At 39.3% G+C, this 17,776-nt stretch overlaps 4 protein-coding genes across 6 annotated transcripts in view; 1 reads left to right on the forward strand and 3 right to left on the reverse strand.

The window, feature by feature from the left end:
* The window catches only part of LOC100648043 (homeobox protein Nkx-2.5-like), a 177,172-nt gene extending 169,039 nt beyond the window's left edge, over positions 1 to 8,133 (reverse strand). Inside the window, exon 1 of the mRNA XM_003392856.4 lies at positions 7,974 to 8,133. The gene's annotated coding sequence lies outside the window, so the exon portion shown is untranslated. The remainder of the gene's footprint in view (positions 1 to 7,973) is intronic.
* A 90-nt stretch (positions 8,134 to 8,223) lies between these two features.
* LOC100646280 lies at positions 8,224 to 10,203 on the reverse strand. Its single transcript, XM_048411955.1, is given in 5 exon segments — positions 8,224 to 8,390; positions 8,393 to 8,642; positions 8,786 to 8,988; positions 9,110 to 9,709; positions 9,778 to 10,203. Coding segments are annotated over 5 exon segments (1,215 nt in total). The 5' UTR covers positions 9,892 to 10,203; the 3' UTR covers positions 8,224 to 8,342.
* A 150-nt stretch (positions 10,204 to 10,353) lies between these two features.
* Positions 10,354 to 14,590, reverse strand: LOC105666565 (nucleoplasmin-like protein). Of its 2 annotated transcripts, none has more exons than XM_012317157.3 (5): positions 14,395 to 14,588; positions 14,022 to 14,137; positions 12,989 to 13,202; positions 12,482 to 12,558; positions 10,354 to 11,636 (listed from the first exon to the last, which is right to left on the reverse strand). In XM_012317157.3, the coding sequence occupies exons 1-5, from the start codon at positions 14,414 to 14,416 to the stop codon at positions 11,529 to 11,531; spliced, it is 537 nt and encodes a 178-aa protein (XP_012172547.1). In that variant the 5' UTR covers positions 14,417 to 14,588; the 3' UTR covers positions 10,354 to 11,528. The 2 variants fall into 2 exon arrangements, with proteins under 2 accessions (XP_012172547.1, XP_020718568.1); XM_020862909.2 differs by having other exon boundaries at positions 11,565 to 12,186; positions 14,395 to 14,590.
* A 641-nt stretch (positions 14,591 to 15,231) lies between these two features.
* On the forward strand, positions 15,232 to 17,745 carry LOC100643271 (nucleotide exchange factor Sil1). Of its 2 annotated transcripts, none has more exons than XM_003392899.4 (4): positions 15,232 to 15,577; positions 15,989 to 16,275; positions 16,348 to 16,610; positions 16,687 to 17,745. In XM_003392899.4, the coding sequence occupies exons 1-4, from the start codon at positions 15,454 to 15,456 to the stop codon at positions 17,384 to 17,386; spliced, it is 1,374 nt and encodes a 457-aa protein (XP_003392947.2). In that variant the 5' UTR covers positions 15,232 to 15,453; the 3' UTR covers positions 17,387 to 17,745. The 2 variants fall into 2 exon arrangements, with proteins under 2 accessions (XP_003392947.2, XP_048267294.1); XM_048411337.1 differs by lacking the exon at positions 15,232 to 15,577 and adding an exon at positions 15,716 to 15,864.
* The last annotated feature ends 31 nt before the right edge of the window (positions 17,746 to 17,776 follow it).

The following is a 17,776-nucleotide window of genomic DNA, read 5'->3' on the forward strand; positions in this document are numbered from 1 at the left end:
ACAAACGTGAAACCTAATCTGTCAAACCTTGTGACCTTTATCTCGATAGAACAAAATGGATCATACGTAATTCGATAAAATAACATAAAACGGAAAACGTCGTGCATCCATTATTTCCTTATAAAACGAAAGAAACTTTTCAGACGACCTGATACTTAGGGATTCGATAAAGTTGGAATAATTGGAAATCTCCGATCTTTGGTTCGCACGATGTTAAGTCCGACAGAAGAAAAATGACATAAATAAATCTGGGCGCTACGGTTTGTCTTTATTAAGATGATCATCGAGATATCAAAGAGATCGTCTGCATGCTACACCGCACGGAGACACCGCAACGAGCAGTCGTCGTTCGAGGCTATCGAACTATCGCAAACATCCACAACAGCTTCGAAATTGGCGAAAGTATTTCCTGGACAAACGCAAACGTTACGTTTTACGCCGTCCGTATGAACGTTCTTATACCTAATTCGTTTCCCAGAGAAAGATATACTCGCGTCGCTTTGTAATAATACGTAACGCGGAGAACGAGTCTACGTTTAATAGACCACGTTTAAAGATACGTAAAAGCGACATTGAATTGCACGAGAGAAGAAAAAAAAAAGGGGGAGCGACGAGGCAATTTATCAAGCCGCGAGTTAACACAATATCGCGTTAAGGAGGAGGAGCGAGCTAGGGAAACTCGGTTTCTAGATGGCTAGTCGTATTTTCGCGCCGGTTGATTCACGAGCCGCTTTAAAGCACTTTTCGTACATAAAGAGGGATATGCAAGACGTTTCGCGATACGACGGGGGTTCTTAAGATGAAATACCGTTATCAGGAAAGGCGCGCAGCCGTGCTCACGGGGATGATCCGCGACCGCAAATCCGTTCGACGTAATTGTCTTCGGCGCTGACGAATATATTTCGCGGATAAACGGTCGTACGATTCCATCGTGGTCGCGCGTTTTTCATTTTCGCAATATAACGGACGAGATCGAGCATAATAACGTCGCGATAGCTCCGCCGGGGGCAAGGTTCGAGGTTTCCCTCCTTTCGTTTCTCACAATTTGCATTTTCATACCGTTGGACGGGAGGAAACGCGCGTTGCAACCTTCTGTCGCTACGAAATCGTAGAAACAAAATCTTGCCGGGTTATTAATTTACTATCGTCTCTCGTTTGAGGATACGTGCGAAGATAAGACGTAGAAATTATCGAAGTACAGCTTGGACAAGATCAACCGCTTTGCCATACTCTCGTTTCGAATACCTCCGAACGAATGGAAACGTAGTATTCTGCGGATTAGTAACGTTTTTTACCACGAGTCGGTCCAACACTCGCGACACCTTCCACCGATGTACGTGCAAATCCTACGGTACAAGGGCTTACGATCTATTTACCTGGAGCCTTCCGAATCACTTGCAAATATTTCTTCAAGACCAGTTCCACACTCGCTTCCCGATCGGCCTCCAGCCATTTTTTTGCCAACGCGACTAGAAGCCTAAAATTCGCTTATCGTATACTTTGCCGCTCGACTACTCCAAACTCGTTTCACCTCGCTTGCAAATATTTCTACTCGCTCGCCGATCTACTTCGAACCACCGTTCCGCGAACGAAACGACCCAAAGAGCTAGGAATCCGACTGCCGCTCGATTACTCCGAGCTTTCCAACTTATTTCCAAAGATCCGCAAGATCAGTCCGCAAGCAGTTTTTTTCTTTTTTAAAGAAACGTTCGAAAAAGCTGAGATCGAGTCGCAGGACTCGGAGTTTCGCGCGGATCCTGGAGATTCGCGTCGCGCCGCCGATGTGTAGGAACGCGGTGGTCGGCGCACCGCGAGCGCCTTTTAATCTTGTTTCTTCGAGCGTCAGGCATTTTTCTGGGAACGGCCTCTTTCTCGCTCTCGAAAGAGAGAAGCGGCGAGAGCAGCCGGCCGGCCGTCTATTTTCGCCCCCGGAGACGACGATGCTGCGCGTTTAAACGGCCCCGCGGTGACAAACGCCACGAACAGATAGGCCGGGACAGAACGGAGGCTCGCGCGATGCAACTCGAACGGATGCTTGTACCATTAACCGCAGACCGCAGATTGGGATAGATCCGAAGCCTAATGGAGTCGTACGCGGCAGCAGAACGGTGAAACAGCGTGGAAAAAAAAGAAGAGGAGAACGAAGAGATCTCGTATCTCGTGTCAAACAAATATCGTCGTTCCCACGACGCCTCGCGAGGAGCGTACCATCTGTTTTGCTTTGTATCGTACGCGGTCGCGCCCTTGTTCCGCTGTACGGTTAACGATTTACGCGTGTACCATCGGTGGTGCACGTGTCATCGCGATTAGGTTTTCCAAACAGGTAGTAAATTCACGGATGCTCGGTACGCGAGCCTGCGCGAATATACGCGAATCTCCGTAGAAAATGATTCGTAACAACGAGATTTGTGTTTTTCCTGAGGCGAAACGAACCTCGGCAAAGACTCGCTATCGTTCGAAGAAAGTTGCTCGATGGATTTGCTAAACTTAAACGGACTTATTCTTGTAATTTTAAGTAGGTGATCTTACGCGATGAATTCCTTGAAAGATTCAAGCGTGAAACGAAACTTGTACGACTTAAGATACAAAGATGTGCCAGTCCGAACGAGCGGCTAAAATACGTAGTACGTAAATCTTGCGACTCTTCCTGTCGCTAAATCATACCGTCATCGTGGCTTTTATGTTTTCGCCACCGTTTTTCGTCGATCGATCGATTAAGAAACAAACGAGCGAAGAATCCGCCGCTTGGTATCGCTCGAGAGCCGAGAACAAACGAAAATCGAAAAGAAAGAACTCGTATCCATTCGATCCGGTGGATGGGATACGCGAAAGCCTAAACCACCGTCCCGTCTGATTATCCAAAAAGGAGAAAAGAAAGGAAAAAGAAACAAAACGCTAGGAAACACAATGAACATCTCATCACGAGGACAAAACCCGTCGCATAAATCGTCGAGAAGCGTAATTGAATTTCTTCTTGGCAGAGCCGGGGGACGCGTTCCCTCCCTGAAAAGGATTCCATTTTGAAGGATCTCGTAGTTACGGCACTGCATGCTTCCCTTCCCCGCTTCTGGCGTGTGGCATCTTCGTTGCTCTCGATGGCTAGCGAACGTTTTAACCCGTGCGCCGGTCTTTGCCGGGATATCATCTGGCGAAGGTGAGACGCAGCAGAGAAGCGCACCCGGTACGCTGGACTAATTGGCCGATAAATCAACCTCCGGCTTACCTTCTCTCCACCGTAGCTCCGCTGGACCTTTTAGACTCATAGGTGGACTTTCCGGACGCAAGGTATACACGCGCCCCGAGTCTAATTTTGAACGGCGGTACTCCGAGCTCCGAGAAATTCACGATACATATACGACGTTTCCGACAGACCCTTTTCCACGCCGCTGCCGCCCGTATTCTTTCAAACGCCACTCGTTTCTTCTTCCCGCTTTCTTTTTCCCCCCATTGCTATTTTACAGCACGATTCATCGTACAACAGTTTGTCGATCAATCGGCGGATCGAGGATAGAATTTTTTCCGCCCGTTCGCACCGAGTCGCGTCTCTGTTCCTCCCGCTTTCGCCTCTTTTGCGGAGATTCGCCGTCTGACCGAAACTACGACCGCTAACTGCGTGTCTCTTTGCAAAAGGCAAAAAGTACAGACGACGAGTCTTTTAGAAAGAAAACAACGATTCGTTGGTACTAATTACACGGCTTGAGAGCGAACAGCTTGGCGAATAGCTCGAATGCCACAGGTTCGACTAATTACGCGCGTCTTCGCAAACGCGGAAACACCTCTCAACTTTATCCTCTGGTTGGCGCGATCTCGAGCCAAGCTACGCATACGTTCGCCTACTTGATGCAGCGATCAAGTCTCGGACAGAACGAGGCGAGAGGTCGGTCCAAACGAGCACGACGAAGATATTTTATCAGCGAGGATCGAGATCACCGCCGATAGCCAAGCGACGAGGCGAGAGCCGACGTGATAAATTCTCGAACGCGACTGCCGCTCTGTCGGTCGATTCGTATTTTCGCGAAAGTTGCAGTTCCTTTCGTCGAGAACTCGCCGAGGAATTCGTCGTTTCTAGATCGTCCCCGCCTATGGTTTTTCGCTCGTTGCCGAAAGACTCGATTTTCGGCAAAGCAGACGAAACGAAAAGTAACGTGGAAACGAGAATTCGCGTGGCTGACCAGAATCTCTGCGCCAGAAGCGATTTGCTCGCGCATGGCGAGATTGCGAAGCGAAAGAGTCCCGTGTCATTGAAAAGTTGCGTCGTCGAAAGACGAAGAGCCGGTATCGAGTTAGAATTTTATAATAGATATATAGAATATAGGATATAGGATTATAATAGAATATAGGAAAAATAACAAATTACGTAATTATCGTTGATTCGAACGAGAACCGGTCGACACCGTCCAGCGCAGCAGGCACTAGAAAGCAGGCAATCGGATTTCGATAAAATTGCAAAGAGCAGGAAAAACGGTGGTCGATAGAGTGGAAGGTCTAAGGGAAGGAAGAAACGATTTAAAAAATGGAACGCGACCACCGGCCGCCGCGGGGTAAGATTATCGTGGCGAGACGATCGGCACTCGGTGCTCCCGTAATTTGTGTTTTCGTTATTGCGTCCGATTCCTGTTGGCCGAAGGCACGAGAGAACAACGACGGTATCTGGTGTCGCGGAGCAGCCGAGAATGCGAGAAACCTCCGCCGCGTGTGGAACAGGTTCTTCGTTTTCCGGGGGCAGATCGGTGTTCGCTTGTTACCGCGAACAGAGAGAGGAGAACGGAGAAAAACGAAGAATTAAGAGGGAACGAGACGAAAGAATACGGCCTGCATACGCGTACGTGTGTGTGCTCCAACACCGCGTTAAAGGTACACGTGTGTACAGGTCGCACAAACACCAGCACGTACGCGCACTAATCGCATCGAGCGAACTTGTTGGAATTAATTGGTCCGGCCAATTAACGCTCACGGCCTGAAACGCGTCGAGGGCAATGAAGGCGCACGATTGGCCTGCTCCCCGCCACCCTTCGACGCTCGATATCCTTCGGCAGCGAGCGAGCTTCCTGCGAGGCCCCTAATTAATTTCGACTCGCGATCGTTCGCAGAAAATCGGACGGTACCGCGGCCACTCGGACAGAGCAACGATCGGCGTCGCTCGGATCGATCGCTATCGGCTAGATCGCAAGATAGGTTTGTAGGAAAGTGCTTCCGATCTTCCGCTACGTACTTCCATAAACGGATCCTGATCGTTCGAGTATACAGGCCGAGATTCGCCGAGAAACGCGATGCATTTCCAGTTATCGGTTAGTCCGAATTAGGTTTACGCGATCTTTCGTTCAGGGCGTATTTTTTTCAGCTTCACCACTGGCAGACAGCGTCAGGGCGCTCGTTGAAACGTTACGCCGCAACGATTAATCTGACGCCGATTAAGGCCTTTTTAAAAGCTCGGTCCTATGGAAAAAAAATGATCGATCAACGCGTCAAAAATTGTTTTTTAAATATAATCGAGGGGGAATTGAGAAGGGAAAGAGATGCCACGGGACAGAAAACAGACCTCTTTCTCCCTTGCACCGAAAGGAAAACGTTGCGTCCCGCGATAACTCGATTATTACGGAACATATTGATTCGTGTACGCTGCACGAGGCGGGCAGCAAAAAGCGAATTTGAATCGGCCGGTAAAACAATGAAATAACGATGTAATCTTCGACAATGGATGGCATAACCGGCCGGAGTCGCTCGTTGTCCGCTTGTTAACGATGAAATATTACGTATGTACGGCAGCTGTCATCTTACTTGTCCTTTGACGGCATATTTATACCGGTTTCACCCTGTTCCGCGGCGCCCGATCGCCGATAACGGATGCCCCTCGCTAATGCATCTCGCCACCAAGACGCTTTTACGCTTCTGAATTCGTTACGCTATCGCCTAGACTCTGGACGCGGTAAACGTGCCAATTTGCGGACTATTTTACGCGTAGGAAATTCTCATTCCACCATCGAACGCGACCAAACGAATCATATTTTTCGTGTTTCTCGCAGGAACAATTTTAACAGTCCTGAACGTTTCGAGGATATCTGTCGATTGTCGCAAACGTTATGCCATTAGTTTATCACGAAACGATGGGAAAACTATCTCTAAGAAGCTTGTAACTCTGCGTTTAAACAGCTTTTTTCCCAACCACCCAATTACCCGTAACGAACAATAGAAAGTAGAAAACCGATCAAAATGAACGTATCGTTACGTTTTGTCGGCGAAAAAAGAACGAAATTCGAAAGAACGACAAACTTAGTCGTAACGAATAGTTTTTTCAATTTAGCCGACCGATTTATTCCGCGACACGAGAGATACGGTATTCCGCTATCGGGGAAAAAATTGTTTAAATAATAGAGAGAATAAAAATTTGCAACACGCGCGCTAGCTTGGAACGTTAAAAGCAGACTTTTCGCGAGACAACCGAGCCGGAAAGCTTTGAAACAATATGGAAGCGGAGGGTTTATCGATCGTGCACGATTGATCGACGTGTATCGAAATCCTTCGTGGATCTAACAGACTGTCTTTCGCGGCACATTTATGCCGAGTTCGTACCGTGCATGACGTCCGATGAACGATAACCGGCGTACGCGCTAATACCCGCAATCAGAAACGGAACAGGATCGGGAATCGGTAATCAGGATCGACGTTCGCATTCTCCAAGAGGCCATTACTCAAAGATCTGACACACCGGGAAAAGAGGTGTCACGTGACGATTAAACACGCGTTACCGAACTCCTCGTCGATCTATCGTCGTTATTATTACATATTTATAAGGAAGAAAGACATATACGAATCTCCGCGTTTCTATTTTTCTATCATACGAGAAGCCAGAGGTAAGAGTTCGTCGATGAATCGATGTTTCAAGGTCTGACGCATTCGTTGAAATTGAAACTCACGGTGAGATCTATGTATCTGATAATAAGGGACAGATTGATAATTCGCAAATTGGAAATTGGAAATAAAAGACGAAAAGAGAAATTCAAATGGTGGCGGACAAACTATCGAGGAAAAGGAAAGAAACGGGAGCGAAGAACTGTTACGGCAGTGTCGGGTTTTCGATCGAGCCACGATCACCGTGGAAAAACACGAAGTGAGAAGAAGAAATGGCGGATCCGTTTAACAAGGTGCTTCGCCTACCGGATAATACATAAGGGGTATTAAGGCCGCTACTCAATTGGGTATGAGCTCACCGAGAGGTGGACGTCTCAATTTTCTTCGCGACTTAATGACCGATCGTTAAAACCCGGCTTCGCCTCGAACCGGCTCCTCGCCGCACGAGAACCGACAAGATGAAACGAGACAAAGCTACCCGGTCCTCTCCTCTGCCTTCTTACCCACACCCTCGTATACACACCGGCAATTCTCGTCGTTCTAACGTAATCACTGGCTTTCTGTCGTAACGACGTTTATAAGTATCGAGACCCTGCCGATTTCTCGTCACGACTTTACTTTTCTCGTTATCGACGAGTGCCGCGAATATCGTGACAGTAGCTATCGCGTTTTAATTCCTTTAAATAATATCGAATCTTATTCCCCTTATCCCTTTTTATTTATTCCATATCGGTATATTTTATTTACCCCGGTAAGAAGAATTTTTATCCCTAGAAATCGTCTCTCTTTAACGATTCGGATTATGTATCGTCGTTTCGAAATAAAACGTTGCGCGATATTCCGCGTCATAAATTTTTAATACTCAGGTGGCGCTGCATACTGTATCTTAAAGGTTATTGCGATCAAGAATTCGAATATCGTATTACGAATTTACGAGATCAGCTAATTTCATGATTCTTAAGCTTGGCTTTCATTGCCCGTATTGGCTATAGAATTATCCGTAAACGATTTACCGTGCCAAGTAATTACTACCTCGCATTTGCATCGATCAACGTTCACCATTGATTTCGTTTAATTTATCTTCGTTCCGTGTATGTACAGATTACACAAATTATTTTACTTACCAGAAAAGGAAGATTTGGAACGTTATTTCGATGCAGCAGTTTTTCTTGAACCGGAAGTTTCGTGTCGTCATTCTGCTGCAGCATTTTCGTCTTCCAAGGTTGTTGAAATTATTTTTATCACAAAATTACACGGTCGACTAAGACGCAACGACTTTAACGCGGTACCGAACAAATAAAACTGGTTGTTTCATACCGAACTCGCCCTCTGGTGGGACAATGTCTAAACAGTTTACTCTCACGCCACTTAATCTACAGTTGATACATCACACTTTATATTCTACAGTCGATATGTTTTTAACAAAAAAGAAAATAAATATAAAAAAGATAATTATAACATTTACATTTTTACAACATCCTAGATTCGTAGTCCTAAGTATTCGTTAAGGCGTGTCGCACATCCATTCGACCAAAAGCTATGCTCAAATATTCGCCGACGAGGTTGGTTGTGCTTTCGCTAGTCGAATTTCTGGTGCGCTTCGCGCACGTTCCGTTCGCAATTTCCATGTTTCTTCAGTTCGAACTTCTTGTACCGCAGCAGTCGCGTACTTTTTTATATTGTCCGAACGAAATTTCGACGCTAATTTCGCATCTCCAGAGTAATCAACGGGATTTTCAGTATTCGACGACTTAGTAAGGGACAAAGTTTTGTCAACTTCGTTTTCATATAAACTAGGACAAAATAAATACGTCCGATCAATTTTCGGGGTAAAGAAGAATAGGATGCAAGGAGGAAAACGTTAAAGAAAGATAGAAAAGTGTATTTTAAAAAGCAGATAATATACTGACATCTATTACGAAACATATAATCTTACTGAAACGGTAGCCATTTTGTGAATTCTTTGCTACGTCTTTTTTTATTTTGCGTTGCTAGTTTGGCAATAATTTTCGCGTCTACGTTCACTGACTTCGTTTTTTGCATACAGTTATTTAATCTTTCAATGTTTAACGTCAATTGCTGTATTTGCATTTTGAGTGCCGCATTTTCGTGAACTAGTCGAGCGTTTCGTTGCACCACCTGAGATTTCACGCGATAAACAATGATTTTTTTTTATATTAAAAAAAATAAAAAAGATTAAAAATAAAACATTATAGAATCGAGATATGGTTAGGATCAATCGCATCTTTATGAAACTCACCTGCAAAAATTTTGCTTTGCTCAAAGGTAAAGGGTCTTGAAATTTTTCGGAAACGATTATATTAAGTTCTTCTCTTGCCTCGTCTAATTTCTCCATCATATCCGACATTACTCCTAGATGCTCCTTCAATAATTGATCAAATTTCTCCCTCAACGAATCCTTAGCATATTTCATTCGCAAAAACTTTATACACAAGTTGTACGTTGTCTCCACTTTTTCGTTTAATTCTTCTCGCAGCGATTTATTCTCATCTTCCAAACATTCTCGTACTACTTCTAATTCTTTTCTTCGTTGAGATAATTTCGAGGCACCATATCGTACTTTTTGTCGTTGCATTTCACTGTCAAAGAAATCCTTTTCTCTCTGATAGAGGAATCTTTCATCGTCCAACTGCTCTGAAATTAAGTCGATACATTTAAGAATCGCGATGAACTCGAATCAAGTTTCCAAAGTCTTACGTTTCAGGTTCCTCACGTATCTTTGTTGTTTCTTCAATTCGACCGATAGTCGACCATTATCTCGTTGCATATTTTCCAATTGAACATCCTTTAATTGTATTATGTTTTCTAATGACATAACTGTTTCCTTCAGGTCTGCCACCTTTCAAATAGACATATATTAGGATCACTGATTAAATATCCATATAAAATGACTCGTATTCAACGTACTTGTTGATATAAACTTGTTAATTTCTCGCTGTCTACTTGACATTGTCTACTTGAGTGAAAAATCTTCGCTTCTGTACCCCTGTTCAAGCCGTTTTTACAACTAATATTCTGCATATCATAATAGCGAGTATTACGTGCTAGCGATCAGCGGTAAAATTTTCTTGACCTTCAACTACATCACATCAAAATGTTTCGTATTGTTCATTTCATTGACGATGTTTCACTTACCTTAGTATGTTAAAAAATTTAGTTATACAGTAATCTATAAAATTGTTAGGTTCTGTTCGTTTGTAGACAGTCACAGGACTCTTCTAATAAAATAAGCTGATGTACCTCTTATAAATTAAAAATCATTAACATGATGCTTGTATTTATTTCCTCGAAAATTTTTTAAACAGACAATTTCTGTTCTTCACATAATGGCGAAAAATCATTTTCACTAAATAATTATTATATATCTTTGATTATACTAACAAATGACAAACGTTTGGATGTCATAAAACTCTGTAAACTACGAATACATCATTTTTCTTGTACAATCGGGAAAGGCGTCTGAATAAAGATTACATCGTGCAATACTGATTAAAAGTTGTGAAATTTTTTATTGTATCGTATATGTACAAAATAGGTGTACAGACTACTTATCAATCGTATGGGCGTGTCCTATGCACGCATTACATATGCTTTTATCGCATATGACACTGATGTAAGAGCATCACATTGTGTAGTACACCTGTGTAATCCCCTCTTCTGTTATCTTTCATCAAATGGAATGAATATCGAGATGACTCGTAACTATGTTTCTTTTTTAAAATCCTGATCTCATTTTTTTACCCTCTTTACAATCATTAATAACATTCTAGCATAAGGGTTCTGTGACTATTACCCTTTCCCCATCTTGTACACACGAAAATAATAAATTACACTGGAACGTTATCTTCGAAATTTGTTTGTTTTTCCTTAAGGAGCATAGTAATTCATCTTTTTTTTTTCTTTTTTCTGCGAATCGCGTTTACATTACTACATTAGAATAGTGTATCTTCGCATCACTGGAAGTATCGATGTGTGAACACGGCATCGGAGAAGACAAAAAGGAAACAATACGAATACACCTCACTGTGGGTCCGTCCGTGCTTTCCACTAATTTTATTAACAACAACTGGGCCAAATATATTTATTTTTTTCCACATTTGCTTTTAAAAATTCACATTTGTTTTTACATAGTCTTACACATATTTTTTTTTCTTTTTTTTTTTTAAAGTAATTTTCATCACAATATGGTCTTTTCTTTCTTTTCTTTAGCAGCCCCGTAACAAAATAAAACAAGTTAATACACACAATTGGCTCTCAGAAGAATGCCCTCTGAACTTTCAACTCCATAAAATTTTGTCAAAAAAATAATTTTTGATTCACATTCTTAATATCCCATAGAGTTTGTTTAATACGGGTCATTCCTCTAAGGCATTTTGGGAAAAATATTATCAAAATAAATCCCATTTTCTGTTCATAATAGACATATGACATAATTAAAATTTTTATACATCAAAGAAATGCGACATTCTTCGTACATAGCATAATATTTTATAATAGTTTTCATTGGTCCAGTTGTGTTGTAGAAACGTGGAAGGCAACGTTGTCGTCTGATAATCTGGTGAAACGATACTAGATTCGCACAAATGCGGATGATATTGATGGACTTACGCTTAGCCTAACTTAAAAGTTTGTTGTTTCCATAGTAATAAGGCTCGTGCTTATTTTTTCTTGTTCTTATTAGCTTGATTTTTGTATTTGGCTGCAGTTGTTAATTTGGCATTCTTCTTCTTGGGTTCATCTTCATCGTCTTCCTCATCTTCTGGCTCCTAACATATTAAAGTAACAAATAGAATATAACTATGCAAATATTTTGCAAAGTTTCAAGTACTAGTGTTACATTAAGATGGAAACCTAGATGCGAAATTTTGTTTTATAAGAGATTGTATTGTTTACTGACATTCTAATGCACTTCCTGTTCCTATAATACTAAAACTATAGTCTGAACACAAAAAATGGAAAAAGGAGGAAACATGATAAGTAAGGAATAAAAGCAACTATTTCAAAATGGGATGATTTATTATGGAAAAAAAAGAAAAGACACATGGAATGAAAATACAAACGCAGAAAGTTATATCCACGACTTTCATTTATTCCTCAATCTTCAGTGCCCACCCGCCCTCCCCCCGCACCCCCTGGGAAATTTTAAGTCATATAATGGGATTTTAAAATACCCTTGGTAAAACTTGTTTTTCGGGGATGATTGAATAGCAGCATTTTAATATTAGGACTCTATTTGTCTACAGCTTCATCCATCTTGGCACGCTTCGTGCCATTTTTTTTACCCTCTGCAGAATGCTTTCTTTTCTTTTGCGGTGCCTGAAATTTGTATTCCTAGTATATAGAAAATGAAATACTATCACTTCTGGTAATATACATAATAAAAGCATAACAAAGACAGCTAATATCAAGTTGATCTTTATAAACATAATTGCTTCAGTCGAAAATATTCCGCATTTTCCATATATCAATTCTCAAAAAGATCTTATGCAAGCCTAATTAGAATGTCAGTTATTAATACAATCTTTTCTTTAATTGTAATTTTTTCAATAACTTTTAATATGTACATATTATCTATATCATTACTCTAGATTAATCATTATGATTTCTATACCTTATCATCATCATCATCATCGATGTTCTCCTCCTCCATTTCATCATCCATATCATCAAACTCCTCCATGTGTGTACCTGAAAAATCCGAATTAATATTGTATGGTTTATTTCAAATCTTTAATTTCATATGCATTTTCTAAGAAAACAAACAAAGTGTTCTTGACAAATTATTGTAAAACAATTATCGTAACTAGATAAAAGAGCTCTGAAATATGCATTTCCCTAAATTTAACGTTTGAAGATATTGTTCAAATACTTTTGCAATTCGAGTTTCCATCTAAATTTGCTACATTGTTATTATCACAACTGTTAAAAGGCGTCCAGTTGCAATTATCGCCCTTCTCTATGTAATGTTTAAATTTAATACAATTGATTACTCGAAAAAAGGATATCAATACCTTAACATGCATTTTATTAGAAATTTAATTATACAAATAAGATGTTAAATTTTTGCTATAAAGAGTATCCTAAATTCAATATGGCGATAGACAATATTCGTTCTTACCAAGTAGATTATGTCCTACTATGTGAACAGGACCACTTCCTTTAACCAAAGTAAATGTGACTGGAGGGTCAGGAAAACTGAGATCCAGAATAATCTGTGCAGTTTTTCCCATCTCCAATAAAGCAATTGGTGTTTTGATGGGTCCTTTTAAGCCCATTGCTTCAACTTGTAATACATTAAGTTCACCAGGTTTAGCCTCTGGACCTAGAAGAGCCTATAAAATACATAAAAAATATATATATACATATGCATGTACACAGAAATATATGGTGCTTTATGTAAGCCAATGACAACAAGAACCACAATTGTGTATAATTATTACACAAATTTATAAAAGGAATCCCATTTATGTAGAAATAAAATCTTTATCCCAATCAATCGTAAAGTATGACTGCTACAAACAGTTATAAACGCTTCTATAAAAAAAGAAGCTTGGCAAACATTCTTAATTTACATACGTTTATAAACGTTGGATTGTTTATCTATAATTTGCGAATATTTTTATATTAAGATATATGTAAATAATATACATTCACGGAACAAACATCAAGATCACAAATCTTCATTGCTTTCATTTCTCGAAAATTCGGAAACAAAAAGAGGATTCTGGCGCGTGAAAACAAAGAATGGAGGCTATAATAAAGAGCAGCATTTTAATTTCGTATTACGATTAAAAATTCGCGCGCAAACCTAACAAGAAGTGATGAAAGCGCTCGAAAAATCGTGATTGCTAGTGACGCCAAATATTGGTCATATATTTTTGCACGGTTAATAGATACATATACGAAATATTGGCGAGTTCGTAAAAATATAGCAACTTTGTATAGAAATAAATCAGAGATATACATCGCAAATCGAATAAAAGGGCCATTCTCGATGAAATCGCGCGTTAATGAAAATCCGTTACTCTTAACCGAACAGGACGAAAAGCAAACGAAACGTATATAATGTATCAAGCAGCAATTAAAAAAAATATATATATATATATATAATGCAAATTCCCAGCGAATTTCTATCGATATTTTTTACTTACCATTTTTATGATCAGCTTCTGATCGGCACCGAAATGTTGGTTTGTTCCGTCTGCGTCGTCGTTTTTATGCTCTGGATCCCATACCTCGCTAGAATTCAATCCTTCGAGGGTAATTCCTGGACACAGAAATCACAAGAGTACGCACACGGAATATCGTAAATGCTTGCCGTTGTATCATAGTTTGATAAAAAAAATCAAGTTCGTTAGCTCTTTAGGGGACAATGGGGTCTCCTCGTCACAATGGCCGAAAACCAGCCGGCGTCTCGACCATAATACCGCTCGCGTCGAATGGCCAATGACGACGAAAGTAATAGCGTGCTCCACAAAATAAAGGAGCCACAACGTTACCGATAACACAGCTTCTAATATTTACCATAAAGATACTCTTCTGCCATGACGATCGACTTGATATTAAAGGATTCTCGTTAGTGGAAGTATAGAAGCAACCCGTTGGAGTGTGCGTGCCGAACGAGAGTAGAGAAGCCAAAGACGCCGCGCGCACAACGTTCGCTGCGCGAAGAACAGTGGTCGCACGTGCTAGACGAACGCGTAGCAAATGAGTTTCACGTACTCAGCCTTGCGCGCCTAGAATACGTTCTTCTCTTTGATTGGTCGGTGTACTTTCAACTATCATCAACAGCGTTGCCATCTAATATCACGAACTACACTGAAGACTTTTCGACGGGTATTATATCCCCCTCCCCTCCTCTCAACGAATATTCTGCCGGTTATGAAAGAAACGAGTCGAATGAAAAATGTAACTGTTCAAATTCACTCTTTTTATCATTATTCTTGGCCGATAAATGTAAGAATCTCGCGCAAGATAACAAAAAATTAAGCGTATAAATTATTCCTAAACAGAAGGTTATATATATAAGTACATGCTGATATACCTTAATCCCTATTTGATGTAAACATGGAAGATTTAATTATTGAATTTTTAGTAAAATATTACTTCTCCTTCAAAATAATGGAATATAAAACTATGTGATTATTTTCGATCCTTTTTCTCTAAGAAAATAATAAAGAAATTTAGTATTATATATTTACGAATGTATATTTTTGTAAAGTACCAAAATATTTGGTCTGTTATATATACCAATCTCAAGTAATTATTTAAAAACGACTAATATACAGTAATACAATTTGAATGAAAAATTTGGCAACATCGTACTGAACGACTATTGGTCTACGTAGGCCCTGGTGGCAAGACATGAAACTAACATTGACACACTAACTGAATAAATATCGGACGCAACACGTGAATAATACTTAAATTGAACAAAAGCGCGATGAAAGAGACTCGCAGGAAAATTGAAAATATTCTGTAATACAGTTAACAAAATATCATTAAGAGAATTTTAATAATTTTATGAAAAGTCATCGCCGTATCTTGAGAAAAGTCGTAGCCCTCGGTTAACCACAGGAAAAGATGAGAATGCAATCCAATACGATTATTCTAACTTGTTTACTTTTGTTACCGGTAGTTCTCGGAGACCTTGAGAAAAATGAAACGACATTTGTACCAACTCGAGAATGGCAAACTGTGAAAAGAGGTAAGCGAACATTTATTTAATTTCGTTCTACGTACATTCTGGGACTACTTTTTTACGCAACTGATTGTTCTCTTCCTAAGACCACGTCAGTCAAATTTGACATCGCGGTTCTTTGAGACAATATGTCTGTAGTATTCAGGCCATTTTCTTACGCGCAGTACCGTTAAGTTTACGAAAAGTTTTTATGTAAACTTTTTATTCATTATCGTTTCGAATATCTATAGTTTATTCAAATACGATATTTTACAACTTATACCACAGTGACGTATAGAGAATTTTATTTAAAGGTGCAAATAGATTGATCATTTACTTCATTTTTTAATTTAATAATTTAATTATTCATTCATAAAAAAGATATCAATTTATATTCTTGTTATATTAATTCTTCTTTTAATTCATTTAATTCATTAGGTACATCTATACCTGCAGGATTACATGTTCGACACAATTTTGAAACTGGTGTAACAGAAGCTAAATTAATGGATGGTAATGATTTAGAAGAAGAGGATTCGAACAAAAATTTGAACAGTACAAATACAAATACAAATTCTGTAATATTGCATCCTGAGAATGCAATCCTGGAAGAAAAAGAGCATGTACCAGCAGAAAAGTCTGATTTGTTTAATTACTCGATCGAAGAATTGAAAGATAGATTGAAAAAAATGAAACAAGAGGGTGAAGATTTTCCAGAAATAGATGTAACTACTTTTAACTATGGTCTCTGTATAACGTATAAGGAATTTTTTTAAATTATTTATAAATATTTCTAGATTGAACATTCAAAAAAAATAAGGCAAAAATTTAGAGACTATGAAGCTTTGAAGAAAGAATTTAAGGCATTTGAAATAAACATTACTGTTAGTGATTCTGATTTGTTAAGTAGCTACATTAAAAAGTTTCAAACTTATAAAAATAGAGTCACTATGGGAATTTTAACGACTGCAGAAACAGAAAGAATTTTAGATATTTTGTACAATTTAGAATACCTGCTTCATCACATTGATAATGCCAAAGCTTTTGCCGATATGGAAGGGTATGTATAAAAACAATTTTTTTTTCTAATGAAATATCAACATCTGAGCTATTTTTTCATGATTTCTCAATTACAGTATGAATAAAATTATATCTCCATGCCTCAATGGAACAAACAACGAAATAAAGATCGAAGCTTTGAGACTTCTGGGTGCAGCTGTCCAATCTAATCCTAAAGTACAATTAAAAGCACTGGAAAATGATTTTGTTCAAAAACTTTTACATATATTGTCTACAAGTAGTAAAACAGACTTGAAGTCGAGATGTCTCTTTGCTTTGGGTGCTCTGATAAGGCAGTTTCCAATAGGACAAAAGGTGTGGGTCGATCATGGAGGAATAGAAATATTTGGACAAATTTTAGTCGATGGCCAATTACAAGTACAAATGAAAGTTATGAAATTAATCAATGATTTAATCGTAGAGAGACAACATATAGAACATATTACCGATGTTGCGCAACAAGAACTAAGAGTAAAAGCATATTCTGCTGCTGATATTGAGAGAAAATTATTAAAATATTCATATTGCGATCACTTAAGCAATTTAATGATAACAAGCTTCAAAATTGATCTTAGTGATTTGTTGAGAACTAATTATGAATTTCTTAAAACTATTTCTGATAGCATGATCACCGCCGCTCCCATCTGTATTGACAAGTGGAGAAAACATAAAGACGAATTTCTTCCCATTATACAGCACATACTGGATTTGCATCATGACTTAAATATATTAATAGGCATGCTTCAAACACTCGAAACTACCCACGATGAGTTATAGAGAGAAAGGGAAGGTAAAATTAAACGTTCGTAATGACTGAGCTCCAGTATTTATTTCGTGTCGTGTAGATATAATTGTACAAAGTTTTCATGTGTGATGAAGAAAATCGTCGGCATGAATATTTTGAATATTGGCCGTGGATATCTTACAAACATTGTTGTCAAATTATTACCAGTTTTAACGGATGAATGTACAATGTATCATAAGAAAAGCGTGTGTGTATATATGCAAACTAGAAAATTATTCTGTACATATATTATGTAAGAAATCTGTGTTACTCATCCAGTAAATGTAAATGAAAGTGTCATGTTTTTTTATGTTTTAAGAAAATTATTTAATAAATTATTTTTTACTGTTCACATTTGTGTTGTTTCGTAGAAAAAAATTGTT

The sequence above is a fragment of the Bombus terrestris genome, chromosome 1, assembly GCF_910591885.1.
Source record: "Bombus terrestris chromosome 1, iyBomTerr1.2, whole genome shotgun sequence".
Classification (NCBI taxonomy): domain Eukaryota; kingdom Metazoa; phylum Arthropoda; class Insecta; order Hymenoptera; family Apidae; genus Bombus; species Bombus terrestris.